The 17,545-nt window shown below is 33.7% G+C and overlaps 1 protein-coding gene across 1 annotated transcript in view; it reads right to left on the bottom strand.

The window, feature by feature from the left end:
* Positions 1–2,438: 2,438 nt before the first annotated feature.
* Positions 2,439–17,545, bottom strand: part of ERGIC2 (ERGIC and golgi 2) — a 34,102-nt gene continuing 18,995 nt past the window's right edge. Inside the window, exons 7-14 of the mRNA XM_008683441.2 lie at positions 15,552–15,653; positions 14,697–14,792; positions 10,243–10,298; positions 9,090–9,188; positions 5,699–5,796; positions 4,275–4,437; positions 3,093–3,175; positions 2,439–2,926 (exon numbers count right to left, since the gene is read on the bottom strand). Coding sequence (XP_008681663.1) covers positions 2,864–2,926; positions 3,093–3,175; positions 4,275–4,437; positions 5,699–5,796; positions 9,090–9,188; positions 10,243–10,298; positions 14,697–14,792; positions 15,552–15,653 — 760 coding nt within the window. The 3' untranslated portion in view covers positions 2,439–2,863. The remainder of the gene's footprint in view (positions 2,927–3,092; positions 3,176–4,274; positions 4,438–5,698; positions 5,797–9,089; positions 9,189–10,242; positions 10,299–14,696; positions 14,793–15,551; positions 15,654–17,545) is intronic.

A 17,545-nucleotide genomic window follows, 5' to 3' on the forward strand; every position in this document is an offset into this window, starting at 1 on the left:
TTTCAACAACCAAAAATATGCATCTTGAACTCAAGTTCAAGATTCAAAGTTTTAAATTTTGAAGCAGACAAGTTGCATATAAATTCACTTTCTGGTACTTGACTTACTAACCCAGGACATAAAAAGACAGAGTACATAAAATATCCCTACTGATACCATTAAAAAATTAGACCTTAAGTCTTTCCTTTATGAATTCCAAAGTTAAGTTTATATTAAAGATTGCAAACTATGCTTGCATTAGTAATTTTTCTATGAAAATTCGGTGCTCTCTATCATAAAACGTGAGAAAAATGTGATATTAATCATCTAAATGGAGAATTAGAAGTAATTCTGTAATTCTAATACTGGGTTAAGCTTTTCCCAAGAGGTAGTCTGTACTGTACAAATACCGCAGCAGGGAATTACCTAAATATTTCACCTCTTTTTATAGGCCAAAGTATATAAAACACAGTTTTTAAAAAACCTATTTCATATAAGTTGAAATCTCAACTTTTAAATTACTTAGGCTGGAATATATAAATATTATGAATACCCTAATAAAATGAAAAAGGAGGATGAAAGTAATAAAGTTGGGTACCCTACTGAGGACGCCCTCCCCCAGGCACAAGCCAAAGCTCCAGAATAAGTAGGTCAGCACAGTGTTCTCTGCAATGGAAAAGAAACACTTGGTGAGGTCAGAAACTCCGAACAAATCCCAATATGCAGACATACTTCCTCATTCACCATCCAAAAGGCTGGTCAGAATCTTACTACTTTGACGGCCAAAATCCTGACTTTGACTACTGGAGGAGTGTCAGGTAGAAATCTTTAACTATTAAAGTGTAAATCAATGGCAAAGCAAGATTTTGCTTTAAAGAAATTCCTTTTATAGTCAGCTTTAATGGGACAGATTAGTTACATTCAAATTTTAATAAGGTATTTGGAAAACATGGGAACAATTAAAAAATTATGTAAGCACCAAAATAATTTAAAAATCTTTTTTTAAAGACACGTAACAGCTAAAATCCTAACTGAAAGAAAATAATTTTAAATCAATATTGTTTTACTTCCCTTTAAAAAACAAAAAAAACCCTGAAACTTGAGTGAACTTTCTGGAAAGCAGATTCACAGAACCAAGATTCCATCTAAAATAGCTAAAATTCTAAGTAAAATTCCTTCTGAGATACATTCTATTAGTTCCTAGTCTAACTACATTGGAAATAGCATCTGAAAAAAAGAAATAACAGAGAAGGCTCATTCGTTATTTGGAATTTTCTAGAATCAAAAATCTTTCAGAGCATGTTATGTCACCTGTGTTAGTAAGTCAACTTACTGGCTCTTAATGGTAAAGTGTGTATTTTAAACAATAATGCTTTTGTTACTTCCTGCAGAGTGCCATTCAACATAAGCTTTACTTCAAAGCAGTTCCATCAGTATTTCTCCTTCTCTCCATTGACATTATCTGTACCAACTATTTTCAAGAAAACATTTTATCTCTAAAAAAAAAAAAAATCCATTTGTAAAACTGTAATTTGTGACATCCTATGTCCAAACCACCATTTTAAATCGAGTCTTTTAGTCTTGTCCTTGCTACTTACCTGGAATTTTATGTCCCCATTTCTCTGTTGGGGATTGGTAGCCGATTCTTCTGCTATCATTAAGTATTACAAAAGGAAAACTGATGCTGGCACACATATTCCAAATACAGTTTCTAATGGCCCCTGAGAGAAATCTCCCTCTCATTATTTTTAGTCTTCCATAGTCTGGACATTCAAAAGCGATCCTTAAATAATAAGAAAGCTAGAACAACACAATCTAATAACAAAAGCAGTCACATTCAGGACACTCTGAATGCAGACACTCATCATCCAGTTGTATAGCTTACCGGACACTGTTTAATGGTATCTCAGATTTGACATGATCTTACCTTATTTAAGTATTTGCCTCATGTTTCTACTTTATTAAAAGTTACCCTGTTGCCCCTCACCCAAACATGTATAAAATATTCTACTTTTTCTTTTATTATTTCACAAGCTGATAGTTTTCATCACCAGTAGTGGACCTTTTTATTACTCACCTCCCACTCCCAAAGAATACCAATAATATAAGGATCAAATTAGAAAATTGAGCATCTTTTTAAAAAATGTGCTTTCTTCTCCCTGTGTAAGTGCCCACCATACACTTTGTGAATGATATCTGTTACATATTAGAGCACCTACGTACCTGGCCCTGTAGGAATTCACCTTAGTCTTCCATGGCCCTGCCTTGAACAGTCAGAAAAAGCCAATAGCCAGAATTTAAAGAAAAGCAGTTACCTTCCTCAGACCAAATTATTGGATAAATGGCCTTGTCATTATGGCTTAACATTGTTATGGCTATAACATAGGGACCCATCCCTGTTTTCCTTTATTAACTGTGTGACCTGACCACAACTTTTTGAAGTCTAGACTAGTTTTCCGTATGTTTTACATATTTTATTCTGACATATCTTTTAAAAACAGAAGGACGCAAACATTTGCACTTATCAATCCCTTTTTCTTTAGATGTGGTTTGACTTCTTTCCTTCAGGCTCTTTGTCACCAAGAAGCAAGCTCTGATTTCGATACTGCCCATTTGCTATGAAAATATCAGAAGGGGTCATCTTCAAAGCAATACTCCAGTTGGGCTTATTCACTGATTAGCTGCATAATTTCTTCTAGGACATTTGTAACAGACACAACATATATAGGATTTCAGTTTGGGTTTTTCTTTCTTTTTTTTTCCTAGGTAGGATTCTCACTTCTCATTCATATTTTCTTTTCTCTGAATATATTGCACAATATTTTATTATTAAAAAAGGTTTTATGTCTCAGGCAAAAAGTTTTTCTCCTCCACTCAGGAGGTGCTAATGTGTATTATTCTCTAAAAGAGGTAAGTGGTTGTCTGTGTGGCCATCCTCAAAGGGGACCTAGGGAGAAGAAAAGACCAAAGCATTAGTTTTATTCCTCATACATTCCCTCTAAACACAACACTTTATTTTGGGCAATTTTTTTCTGAGCACCGGAAGCTACTGTTTAGATTTAACAATGGTACTATGAGTTAGAGGTCAGCACCATTTATATTGTGGCACTTACAGAACTGACAGGTTTGTAGGATCCAAGTCTGAAACGACAGTAAATTATTTCAACTATAAATTTCCCAATTCCATGTAACATGCCTGTAATAAAAAATAAGTTGATATTTTTAATTACATGATGCTTTTAATGAAATTATTTCCTAAATTAATTATTTTCTAAATTGTTACATAAGAATAAAAAAACTCCACTAATTATAATGGAATAGCTTAAGAAAGGAAACAAAGCAGTTTGCTTTATTCATTTCCACAGTTAAAGATACCCAGTTGAATTCTAAAACAAATGGATTTCTTTTCAAAATCACAAGACCACATAATCCATGACCTTGACAATGCAATCTTTTCAAGGGTGCTTTATACGTCTCACACTCACACCATTTTAAAAAATAAATAAGATCAGCACCCCAAATTCAAACAAATTTAAATAAAGTAGTGACAAAGTCTTTCATAAGAAAAACCTATTCATTCTTTTAAAGAATATAATTCAAAGCATATAAACTATACAGCTCCATGTAATATTGAATAGGGGGCTGGGTGTATAGAAGGAACAATTTCCTTTCTTTATCTATTGTACTTAATGCTCAGATTTTCATGATTACAATTCAGCACATTATCTTTGAGAGACTCTCATAAGCTCAGGACAGAAAAGCCCCAAATCATAGAAACGGTACTGACTGAAAATTCTGTTTGCACATATTGCATGGTTCAAAGTACCACAAAATGTGATTTTACATATTACACAGTTAAAAATACCTTAAATGAAAAAGAAAATTTACATTCAAGTGTCTACTATTTCTAGGCATTTTCTCATCTAATCCTACAACACACTTGTAAGTCAGATATTATTATTATTCCCATTTTTATAGATGATAAAATAATTTCAGAAAGGTAGGTACCCTGTATTACAAGCCTACTACCACGTAAATGGCAGAACTTGGATTCAATTCTAGGATCTTTCCAGCTCACTAAGTAATCTCCCTTATACCACTGGATGCAGTGAACTTAGCTATGTTTAATGTTTAATCAATATAATTCTGGAGGTTCGGAATTAAATCTTACAGAAAAAAATTCTTTAAATATCAAAACATGGGAATGTATATATTTCTTGCTCCTTCTAAGGAAAAGCATCTTAATTTCAGTATAACACTTTTAGAAATTAGACAAAAAAGGAATGAATCTTAACCTGTTGTTGAAAAGATTCCTCCAACAATACCACAGAGTCTTACAAAAAACTGCCAGAAAGGCATATGCTCCTCAGTAACTGTTACCATAAGAGAACTGAGATCATATTTCATAAATATCCCAGAGACTCCATGGCTGCCTGCAGCATGGTTAATGACACGTTCCTGGAAGGAAGGGGAGAGACAGGAGGAGAAAAATGGGATTCATATCATCTGGTTACTTGCACAGCCAATATGAAGCCCCACAGCCCAACTGTACAAAGGGATATCCAAGTCTCTTTATGAATTGTCCTACTAGACTAAACTCTTCAGAGACAAATCACATTATTCTGTGGTCTTTGTGTGATGAGCTTCTAAAGAAATCAAAAGAGCAGAGTCATTCTTTCCTATTTTCTCAAAAGGGTCACCTTATATACAAGTGTTCTGCTGAGCTCAAGAACTTACAACTATATGGCATCTTCATTGACCAAATCCATAAAAACCAGGTTCATATTTTGATATACTTTTTGTAACAATTCTTTGCTAAGAATTTACAAAATAATTATATTTCTTGTCATTTAAATTATCAGATTTAGAAACAATTTCACTTTCTGCTGTTCATTTTATTTGTATGAAATACAATACAAGAAGAAAAGAGAATGTCCTCATTTGAAAGATCAAAATTTACACTATCGGTTTAGTTTTTAGAAGCAGCTTTCTCTTGAAAGGAATGCAACTAAAATCATAAACCTACCATAGTGTGTTCACTGAGCAAGAAAATATTTCATTCCATCCTGTTTATACTTCAAAAATCAAGTTTTCAAACCTTGAAACTCTTCTGGATATTAATATTTGAATATTCACCATTCTTCAACAATAAGAAAACGTGACCTCATGTATGAGAAGTCTGTTAAAATGTCCAATTCCAAAACTCTGTTCTTCATAATATTTATTTATAAGGCCACTCCACCCTGAGATTGCAGAACTTTGTCCTCTTAGATAAATAAAAAGCACTAACTTAGGAAGGCAAACCCTCTAAGTCTACTATCTGAGCCGTAAGAACCATGCATGCCCCAGGGTAGGTACACTAATTAAAAAATAAATAACACAGAAATCAGAGTCCACTGGCGGATAAGAACTAATTATACCAATACAAGAGAAAACATTACAAAATTAAGATATTAAGAATAAAGTCATTAATACCATCATAGTTTAATATTTTGTTTAAACTGAATAGAAGACATTCCAGATTTTTAAAATCTACCTCTTTTCTTGCTCTAAAGCACACGAATATCCATTTTTATTGGCTTAAAATAAAATATTAATGCATTTCAAAACTTCCACAAATTTTAAATGGGGCCTTGGGTACCAACTCTAACCTTATTTTGTAGCAGGACCATAAAATGCTTTAAAAAAAGAAAAATTTTATCAGTTGGATTCAACTTACCCTTTCTGTCACAGAAAACTGATGCGTGTCTGCTGAAATTTTGTATGTATGTAGTTTTGTTGGCACAACTGTAATAAAATATTGGAACATCTGGTTGTCTAGAATAAAAACAAAATGTGTGTTTTCTTTCACCAATCCAATAGCAACAATACTACTGACAAATCCACGCTCCTTCTATTTAACACACTTAACTTGAAATGTAATGCTACTTATGACTTAGTGTTTAACAACAACAAAATTAAAAGAATCAATGAAAGCAATATACTTATACTTGGTAAACAAGCTTTCAATAAACATAAAAGAGTCACATATACACATTAGAAGATGTTAAAAAATGAACTAGTCATTAGATATCCATTACATTATTATCCTTTATCAAATGTGGAAAATAAAAGTAGCATTTCTTTATAGTACAGAAATTAGTAAGAATAAAGTTATAATAGTATAATCACCACAGGACATTTTCGGTTTCTACTAATATCTTAAGATACACAAATAAACCAAAACTGAATTAGCCAGCCTTCGGATATATATAAAGAATGGATACGACAGGAGGAAGATAACTAACAAACCTATACTCACTGATGGTCTGAGGTTACTGCATAATCCAAAGGATCCTATTGATAGTCTTTAGGCATTTCTAGGTTCAACACAAGTCATAAATACCAGTATATTACCAATTATTAATTAACCTTAAATAGGTAACAGTTCACATAATACAAAACATGTTAATTTTCTAGGTCTATATTCTAGAAAATTTAGAATTAGATATATCTATCTGTAGTTAGAATTAGGTAAGTGTAATAGGGCCTCATTACATCTGACATGAAAACAGATGTACTTCACACCACATAACTGTCTATGGAAACTGTGTACAGGAATAAAATACACCAACTTTAACTGTGTGGTCTGATAAATTTTGACAATTGTATTCACCCACACAATCACCACCACAATCAAAATAGAACAGATTTTCACCACCTCTAAAAGTTCCTCCATACCCCTTTGCAGTCGATCCCCTCTATCTCCAACTCTAGGCCAACCACTAATCTACCTTCTATCATCACAGGTTAGTTTTGCCTATTCTAAAATTTTATTAAATGGAAGTATATAGAATGTACTTTTGTGTGTCTATCTTCTTTTGCTCAATCTTAATGAATTCTTATTTCCATCAATCCAATTTCTCTGTCTCTTATCTTAGTGTAATTCAGAATAGGGAAGGGAAGGGTAAACAAGACAGGAGGGAGAGGTTAAGAATAATGGTGTCTTCAAACACTAGCATTAAATAACAAAACAAAACCAGCTTCGACTTCATCACTTATTTCACCTACCACTTGTACCAATATAACTTTCAAAAAACATGAACAGTATTTAACTAGTCCTTCTATTATTGTTTCAACTGAATAGCCTACATATTATCACAGATAATATTAAGGCAGATAAGTGTCAACTTTGTCTACCACCAACAGATGGCTTTTAACTGTAGATGGTCTTCAGTTTCATCCTTTGAATCATTCTTTGATGTAAGGTGAATTGCTCTATCTATGCTTAGTTTCGAGGTATTTTACAAATAAATTCTATTGTGTCATAAAAAGAGGGAATGAGCTGGAAGTGCTGGGAGAAAAAGGTGTTGAAGTCTTAAATATTAATGGAAAAAAGACGAAATTCAGAGTGGCAAGGCAATAACCTACACTGTACACATAGGCAGGATAATCCCTTGGGGGAAACATGAAGGACAAAGGGAATCTCACCACACGTGAGGAGTGAAGTGCAATGAATAATAACCAAAAGGGTCAAAGACACATGACAGGAAAAACTGGAAAACATTTAAGCTGTGACCAGAGAACTACTGAAGACCTTTATGTCAATGTTAATTCAAGGAAAGGCTATAAATTTGTCAGATAATTTAATGGCCAGGTTGGGGAAAGCTGGGGGTGGAGGGAGGGGGTGGAGGGAGTTGCAGGCCACAAATTGTTCCAAAGGTGTGGGTCTGTCCAAACTGGTACAGCATTCAAGATGTAAGTACTAAGTAATCCCCTCAAAACTTCTGGGGAACATCAAGGAGGGAATGACACGACATACAGATGAATCTGACACAACAGATCTATAAAACTGATTTTCCTTTTTCTTTTTGAAAAAGAAGCCCAATAAAACATACAGTAGTAAGGAGAAGAGTACACCTGCTTTAAAGCTTTGAATAAACTACTGACACTCGTATCTGGTAGCATTTTATAACATAACTCTAAATACCTCTTAGTCTTTGTGAATTTAGGAACAAGTAAAGTCAAAAAGAGCATTTTGAAAATTAATCTGTCTGTATTTAGAACCGTTTCTGTACAAAAATTTAAAGCCATTTTAGCATCTTGAAACAGCATTAACCAACATGTTTTCAAATGATCATAAGTAACATCTCGTGTATATCCGTATACAATGAACATACATTATAAGGATGAGATTATATACTGAACAAAGCTTATGATTCTCAGAATTTCCAAATTTAGTATAAAGTTTCCTTAAGTAAAGCATTCCCATACAAACATAAAATACTTAGGAGTGTAACTCAGTGTTCTAAGTAAAACATCTTTGATGTATCTGATTATAACACTATGATAAAAGAGTAAAATACTGAGAATATTAATAAATCTATTTTAGTTAATAAGAAATGAAATCCTTAATTACACTTTTGCAAAGACTAGAATTCCTAGTAGCACAGGAAGCTTGACATGTCCTTAAAAGACCCTATAGGTGGGGCATGTCACACAGTAGGACTATTTCAGTAGAGGAAAGGCAACCAAAAACCTTCAAGAAACACAAGATAGATTACTTGTTATAAAATTAAGAATACGCAACTAATGAATCATCGAACTTTACATCAAAAACCAGGGATGTACTGTATGGTGACTAACATAAAATAATAAAAAAACATTAAAAAATAATAAAATAAAATGGCAAATATGCATTTTAGAACTTTAAACCAATACAAAGAAAATAATTCTTCTTCTAATGTTGAAACTTTCTTTAGTTCTTATTCTTTCTTTAGTGCATATGGAAAAGCAGTTAAGCCCTATTAACACATTAACCTTCCATTTATTTAGAGAGTTTTTAAATTCTACTCTGTTTCCTGCTTACGTATTTTTCTTTATGTATTTTTTTCCCCTGATTACTTCTTACTCTAAGTTCTTTTGTTCTTATGGCTCATTTTTTACACATAAATTATAACCATGAGTAGGAAATTCTCTCTACATACATTTCCACATAAAATTATCAGCCAGTTAATCTACTTAAAGATTTATCTGTTTGTCACAAGAGGATTATTAAAAATGTGTTAATATTAAAGTTATAAAGGCAATTGCCTGCATGCAAATTCCAAAAGTTATTATTAAATACTTACGATCTACAGCAATTTTTTCAGTTCCATCCAAAGGATTAATAATTCCTGGAACAAGCTCTCCAAAAGACAAATGATCTATTCTGTGAGAAAAGTTGTAAGCTAAGAGGAATAAAATAAAACCAATTAAATACAAAAATTAAATTATTCAACACTATATGTTACTTCTTGGTTCACATTCTTATCTCAAATGAAAATATCTCAAATCTATAGGTATAATATAGTATGTAAAACTACATTATTTTAAGAAAAATGCATATAAATATGTGGAATTAAATGTAGGACAATAAACATTCTAATAAAATGCTGTATCTCAAATTTTATAATTACGTACAAATTATTTTCTACAAAATAGTACATCTAATCCTGATAACCAAAAATAATAACAAGTCTTTCCTTGTCAAAATCACTATATAATAAAAGGACTGTTAGAACTGGAATGATGTCCATGTAGCCAAATAACGAAACCAATCAGATATATTTTAATGCAAACCATTGCTAAATGTGACAAACTGATTTTTTTACGGAATTTATTACTTGTTTTTGTTCTCTGAAGAAGACTTTTAAGATTTTGTTAATTTATTTGAGAGAGAGAGCACAGGCAGGGGGAGTAGGAGAGGGAGAAGCAGGCTCCCTGCTGAGTGGGGAGCCCGATGCAGGACTTGATCCCAGGACCCCAGGATCATGACCTGAACCGAAGGCTTAACTGACTAAGCCACCCAGGCGCCCCTCTAAAGAAGACTTAAAAAACTAAGTTTTATGACAATCATTACATAAAACTTGTATACTTTATATGTATGCCCATGTCCAGATGTACACCTACATACTGAAATAAACTTCAAATATATGCGCTTCATTATCCATAAAAATTAGCAGAAATGTGTACATAGTGATATAAAGCACACCAAGGCTCTGCTCCCTAACCCTAGCAACTTCTGAGCTATGAATAAATAGAAACACAGGTAGCTTAAGGATAAGAGAAAATGGATTAGAGTCAATATATTTAATCATTTATTTTCTCCTTTGGATATCTGTTTTGACAACAGCCCACTTTGAAAACCCTACGTTGTATCTGCACTCAAAACAAAACAAAAAACCCACACACGACACTTTTTTCAATGACATCTTCATGGAAAAAATTTCAGAAACTGCTTACAGTCATGGTTGACAAGTGCTGCCAAATGTGCATGACCTCGGGGATGTGGAATTGCCCTGAAAAGAGGAAAAAAAGATTAAAGTAATAATACTTAAATATATAAGTAATTAAAACCAGAAAGGGGATCTTTCCCAAGTTATATAATTGCCTTAATATAAAATGAAAACATACTTGTCCTATGATTTAAATAGGTAAGTCTACTCATCTCAGCCATGCAATAAACTGGGAGCTGCAAACTGTTTCTGTGAAGTGCCAGACAGGGAGTATTTTAGGCTTTGTGGGCCAAGATGTAAACTGTAGATATTATGTAGTTAGTTACATAAGAACAGAGAAAAATTTTCACAAACTTCTCTTAATGACATTCAAAATATAAGAGTAATAACTGAGTACTTTTTTTTGTAGTTCAGGTATTTTTGCTGGGAGATAACATTTTCCTTAACTAGTGTTTAGAGTTAGTGTTCCCTATTTTCAAAATCGATCACAAAGATTTATCTGTTCTGAAGATCTAGAATGAAATTTTACATATTTTATCTTTGAAAATATTAATCCAGGAGCGTATCTTTCAACTGAGTATATTCGCTGCTTGGACAGAAGTCTATGAGGTTCTTCTCTTGGTATTTCCTTTTGGCGTGTTGTTACATAATACAGATTGATCACTTGCAATTTAAGGCAGAATTTCTTCAAGTGCACACTTAAATACATTTTGAAACACGGAAATTTCCTTTGCATCAAGGTCGGAAAACATTGCAGGAACTACAGTTTGAGGTTGGAAAATATATACACATATAAGCATGGAGATCTTGCTTCTTGCTTTAACTTTTGACAGTCAGGCTGTCCAACCATGGAAAGCAAGGAAAACCACTTAAAATCATTTGATGTTACTTATCATTAAAATAACATTACCACAATGTAGTTTCCTATATTAACAGTTTTTCTTGTAATTTTAGGCTGAATTCATTAAGAAACATGATCCAGTCTGCACAAAGCTACTCAGTGTTCAATAAAAATAGCTGCCAGTTTTCTTATTCAGAAAAATTTCAATCTTAGCCCTAAGCTCAAAAAAAAAAAAAAAAAAAAAAAAATCCTAGGCCACCGCTAAGCTGTCAAACTGTCATGTAGTAGGGCAAGTTGGAATATTCAGCTCTTCTTTCTGACAAAAGTTCATGGAGATGACAATGCTTAAGTCCATGAGAGCAAATGAGGTTCACCATCAACATTATCGGTTCAATAATACACGACAGACTGAAGTATTTTCTGTGAAGTACTGCCAATGATACTAATGGATAGCCACAGGCTATGAACACCTGACATTTTCACAAGCCTTGAAAATTCATCCACGTAAGCCTTTTTTTGCTTCATACCTATTTACCACCAGCGACACACTGATGTTCTCCCAATTTCTTTAAAAATATTTTTGTCTGTAGTTGTTCCACGCAGGCTATTTGATCACTTCAAACTCACACTGACTCCTCAAAAAGAAAACAAGCAGTATTGGTGATGTCTGTTCCCTGGGCAAGAGCTAAGGAAATCCACTCCCTATCACCTGCCTTGCTTTGGAACTGACTGTGGACACTGCTCTCAATGTCCTCAGCCTCTAGAGCACTTTTCTCACCAAAAAGCTAACGCTCCAAAGCAAATTTATTTTCCCTGGAGGCATTTCTTTGGTTGGTGCAAACACGCACAATCTCATCGAGCTGCCGCCAAGTGGCTTTCCTTCCTCAGCTAACCAATGACAAAGTAGTGTCAACCTACTTTGGTTACAGTCTCAGTTTCATTTTTTATTTTTACAAAGAAATTCTGCTTGTGCTTAGATATTCCCTTTTAAACTTTTTAATTTTCCTGAGAGTAGTGTTGTGACGAGTGCTTAGTCTGGTAATATTTACATATCCCGTATCCCTTTGGCACAGCTACGGTGTCACTGCATAATAAACATGATGTTCTCAAGTCAAATTTGATAAAATAATCCACACTCCACTGTGCCTTAAAAGTACATCTGAAACCCATATTTCTTTTCCTTTTCTGACAGAGTAATACAATAAAAAATCAAACGTTGTGGTACAGCAATACCCAAGGCATTGTAATGCTGTAGAGCTGTAACTGTTACAACTTGTTCTAATTCCTAGCGCCCCGAGTAGCAGCACGAAGTGCTGCGTCATATACAGCCTCTGTCACAATTACTCAAACCCCGGTATTGTAGTGCACAAGGAGCCATATGTAAACAAATACACATGACTGTGTTCCAGTAAAACTTTGTTTTTGGACACTGAAATCTGAATTTCATATATTTTTCATGTGTTATGATACATTGTCCCACGTGATTTTCAGTAAAAGAAAGACTGTTTTGAAAACTGGAGGGCTGGGAGGAGGTATTTTGGTTGTCACAATCATTGGGGAGGAGTCACAATCGGCATTTCGCAGACAGCAGCTAGGGAAGCAAGGCAGCTCGTAATGCAGTGACGCTCTCACACACGAAATACTGTCTGACATCTTGCATGAGTTCCAAACACTCTTAAGTGGCATTCATGTAGGTGAAATCCTCAGAATAAGGATCTGAGTCTAGAACTTAACTCCATTTAGCTACACAAAGTACTCTGTAGTAGTTTCAATATATACTAAATTTCCCAGGAAGTGGAGGGAATATTATACTTTTTTTTTTTTTGGTTTGCAGTATCACAAAGCGTTGGTCCCTATTTCAGAATCAACAGAAATACCATTCATGATATTTGAACGGCCAATACATGGCTTTCATTCTGCATATGCCATTCCTGTATACCTACTGATTCTACGTGTATGTGGCAAGCATCTGCCTACTCTATTACCTTACCTAAGGCACTCCTGCTCAAACACTTGATTACTGAAATACATATTATTGTTACAAATCAGGTTCTTTTGATTTCTTCTTCATATTACAGTTGAGGATGGTATTGTATCTGAGAGGTAACATGAGATCTTCAAAAAGATCAATACTGAACTTGGTAAACATAATACCAGAAATTAGGAGTGGGTTTATAAGATATCCCAGAGATGATAAGACACAAACCAAATACTTTTCCATCTGGCCTCTCTTATTCATGGCATGAGTTATCACATGGAGAGAGAAGTGAAACTGGGAATAAAGGCCATAATATAAGGGCTCATGAAATATTAGTCAAAGTTTCCCTCTTTCAGTTAGTTTGGGAGTAGGATATCGTTTGTATCTGCAAGTGCAATAAAATCTTCTAAATTTCTTTGAGCCAACTATTATCTATTGTTGCACGATACCAAGGAATTCTAAGCTATAGAATCGATCCTGGCAACAGCAAGAAAACAACAAAACATTAATGTTAAGAAGAATGGGACAACAAAGACAAATGTTTGATCTGATCGCTGTAAACACCGTAATAATTTTGCATAAAAGACTTAAGCTATTTATCTCTATATATAACAAAATATATATATAAATATCCAGCAATGCTTTCTCCTGCTTTATGGGCTTTCCCTCAGCCTGGATGCCCTTTCTCCTTTATACGTGAAATTCCTCATCATTCGCTAGTGTTCAAAGGTTCTCCTCAGTAAAGCCTCTGCTGATGTGCAGGGTACGTCAGGTACCCTGTTATATAGCTTCTTATCGGCCATATTTCTCCTATACAGCTTCAATACAACTATAATTAAATAATTATTAGTGTAATATCACTATTCAAAGTTTGGATTCTCTCACAGAATGTCAGTACCATAAAGACAAAAACCCTTTTTCTTTTTTTCACGAAGGTTTCATCCTTAGTATCTGGCATGGTACATGCCATAGCAGTTCTCAGAATTATCTTTTACAATGAAGAACTGTTTAGCTCTGCAACTCTAGATGGATGCAAGGAAGGAAATGAATATGGGACAGGGAGAAAGGGAGCAGTCAGAGAATCTATTTATTTATTCAGGAATTTACCAAGTGTTTATAGCCTACGACAGTTTCTATGCTGGGTGCTGCTCATGAAGGTAGGTGGTCTGGTATTTTTCCTTAACTTTTACCTACCTTATCTCAGGTACTGCTAATTTCTAACTACATCAAAATACTTGTCTCAAATTAGCCAGGGATTACATTTTGGTGATGATTATCAAAAGGAAAAACAAAACAAAAATCTAATACCGTCTGCAACATGAACAAATTAATGAAATGTCTAGGTAAGAGCTTCCTGGCTACTAAACTTGGCAAGTAGGTTTTCATTCATATCTACCTACAGCTCATTTAATTTATAAACTATGACATAATTGTTTTCCTTTTGTTTTGAAGCAGTTGTTAATAGTCTTCCCTATCCTGAAATCGAAGCCCTGAACACCAAGTCTCAAAACATCAAAAATACAGATAACACAACACTTAAAGCAGCCCTTTAGTAATTACATATTTGATTAGCAAAGAATTTACTTTTAAGTCAAGCTGCCAACTTGTCTAAAAATATTTTCAGTAAGTGAAAAGAACATACTTGCCCACAGTTATGTGAAAATTCCCTGCTACTTTATTGACATAGAGATGACCATGAATTCTGCAAGCATCTGGAGGCTGTGATGAATCATCTTCCCTGTTACAACATGAGAGAAAGGATTACTTACAGCACAGTCAACATAGTCACCATTCTGTGGTGCAAAAATTTTGTAGAGGGGGAAAAAAATCCCTAGAAATTTAAATAAATAAATAAATAAATATATATATATCTGTTTACACAATCTAAAATTCCATGGTTTTTCATATCTGGCCACAGGATTAAGGCCAATGAGAGGAAAGCTTAAAAGAATTAGTCCAATAAAAACATGTTTTGTCATCTGTTTCTGGCACTTTAGGGGACAGGGGAAGATGGAAATAAGAATGAGGGAAGGACACGCCATCTAAATGCAGACAACGACAGTTCCTTCTTAAGCAAATGCAAAACCTCTGTATAGTTTTAAATTTAAAAGAACATTTTCATGATTATAGCATTTCTAAATATCACCTATTCTAACCTATAAAAGAGAAAAAAGTGAAATAAACACAAAATTCCTAACCAAAATTTATACATGCTTATAAAATAATGACAGATGTAATTAATTTGTTCTTAAAACCTAATATAATTTTATTTGGAATTTACCATACATACATGAGGAAATTTAATGAAAATAATACTATTTGTGATAATCCTGAACAATATCACAGGCTATAAATTTAAGAGTAAGAAGAAATCTTCATCATACAGAATGATTACATTTTCTCTAAGAATTAAGAGATTCAGAGGATAAACCAATACTAACACTATGTCATAGTAAATTCATAATAAATAGTTCTACATTTAAAAATTACATCTCACCTTGGTGGAAGTGCTGTTGATGCACTCTTAAAAGCACTTTTAAATATCACGTCTTGAAGTGAATGTTCTTCTTGCAGTCTACTCTGAATCAGCTGCAGCATTCTAAGTACCACACACAGAAGCAACAGTTAGAGATACAGTACAGTCCACAAGCAAGCCAATATTTGTTTAAAACTAACAATAGTTAGTTGACTTAGTTAACCCATACATTTATTATTATAGGTCTTGATTCTAAAATAAAATACCAAGTTTTCTTTGGTCATTTCCTTAAAAGAAGGAAAAGAGAGGTAGGGTGGCCAAAGGTTTAACAGCTGAGGTCCATAGCATGTCTGATGGCACTGATAATGGATGTGCAGTCAGGGTCACTTCTTAAGAAGGAGCTTCTGCTCCCCTGAGTATCTAAACTCATCTTTCATGCATGCATCTAGCTATGACAAAATTCTTTTTATCAGGTATTGAATAAAGTGTTATAGATACAAAGAATAAGACAAGTACAACAGATTTGGTGGACTTAATTGGGAGATTACTGGGATAAAAACCCATACCACAAGCATTTAATCCTCATTACAAAACAGGCCATAGTGCCATTTAACATCACCTGGTGTCTCCTCTTCCAAAGAAATTTAAATGTTATTCTATGACAAGACCATTCTAAACAAAATATTATACTCTACCTACTTGACCTATACTTTTTTAAAAGAATATCAGCATCTTCAGATTTACACGATCCCATCTTCAGATTACACATCTAAAGACTTAAAATCTTTGGATCTAATGCTAGCAGAAATTCTAAGTTTCTATTTGTTGTGTGTCTTGTATTTCCAGAGTCCAATTTTAGTGCTGGGCAGTGGAAAAAGAGGTTGATGACAGCAAACTCTGCATGTGTGTGTGTGTGTGTGTGTGTGTGTGTGTGCGTGTGTGTGTCTAACTCCTGCCTCAAATATACCAATATCCAAGCTTATACTCCACATATGAAGATATGTAAAAAACTCTATGATGGAAAACAGCCATTATTTTAATAGTAAAAACACAACCTCTGCTCCCATCTATTACTAGTCTTGAACACTGAATAAAATTCCAGGTGAAAGGGGGCTTCTCACTTTAATATTTCTGGATTAAAGTAATGTATTTCATCTCTGGATGGCTTTCTACTCTAAGTTCTAGAAGCCCAGAGATACCTAATTTTCGGTTCTTTTGTTTAACTACATTTGATTTCGACCTTAATTTAAAAATCTCCCCAAAATGGTGAAACTGGAAATTAAAAGAGAAAGCCTTTGAAATGTACTTAGGGACTAGAAAGGAAAAAAACAAAAAGAAGATGGGTAAAGAAAAATTTTTTGCAATTATCTTAAATTAGGTAAAGCCTTTGTAAGCACCAAGACATAGATTGGAAACCAAAAAGAAAAAAAAAACAGCACATGGGAGCAGGGGTGGGGGAACCACTTACAACAAACGACTACTTTCTTTAATATACAAAGGATTATTTAAAATTATTTTTTTAAAAACCCCAACAACCAAGAAAAATGGGCATATGGCACAAATAAGCAGTTTCAAAAGAACTGCAAACAAGAAAAAAAATCCACAAAGATATGCAACTGATTCAAAAAGAAATGCTAATTAAACAAGTGTAAAATTTTTCACTCACAGAATTGGCAATAATAAAAAAAGTCTGATATATCCACTGGTGGTGAGGTTGTATAGAAACAAGTAATCTCATATAGTTTTGGAGTACAAGTAAAGATATTTTGGCATCATCTATCAAAATGTCTCTTTTCCCAGTTTTATTGAGATATAATTGACATATCACACTGTATAAGTTTAAAGTGTACAAGATATGATTTGATATATGTATATATTGCAAAATGATTACCACCATAAGTTAACCATTACCTCACAAATTTTTTCTTTGTGATAAGAACTTATCAAAATATTAATTAAATATCCACTGAAAGAGACGTTCCATTTCTAGACACACACACACACACACCCAAACC

This window comes from Ursus maritimus, unplaced genomic scaffold (genome assembly GCF_017311325.1).
Source record: "Ursus maritimus isolate PB19 unplaced genomic scaffold, ASM1731132v1 scaffold_26, whole genome shotgun sequence".
NCBI classification, from domain to species: Eukaryota; Metazoa; Chordata; class Mammalia; order Carnivora; family Ursidae; genus Ursus; species Ursus maritimus.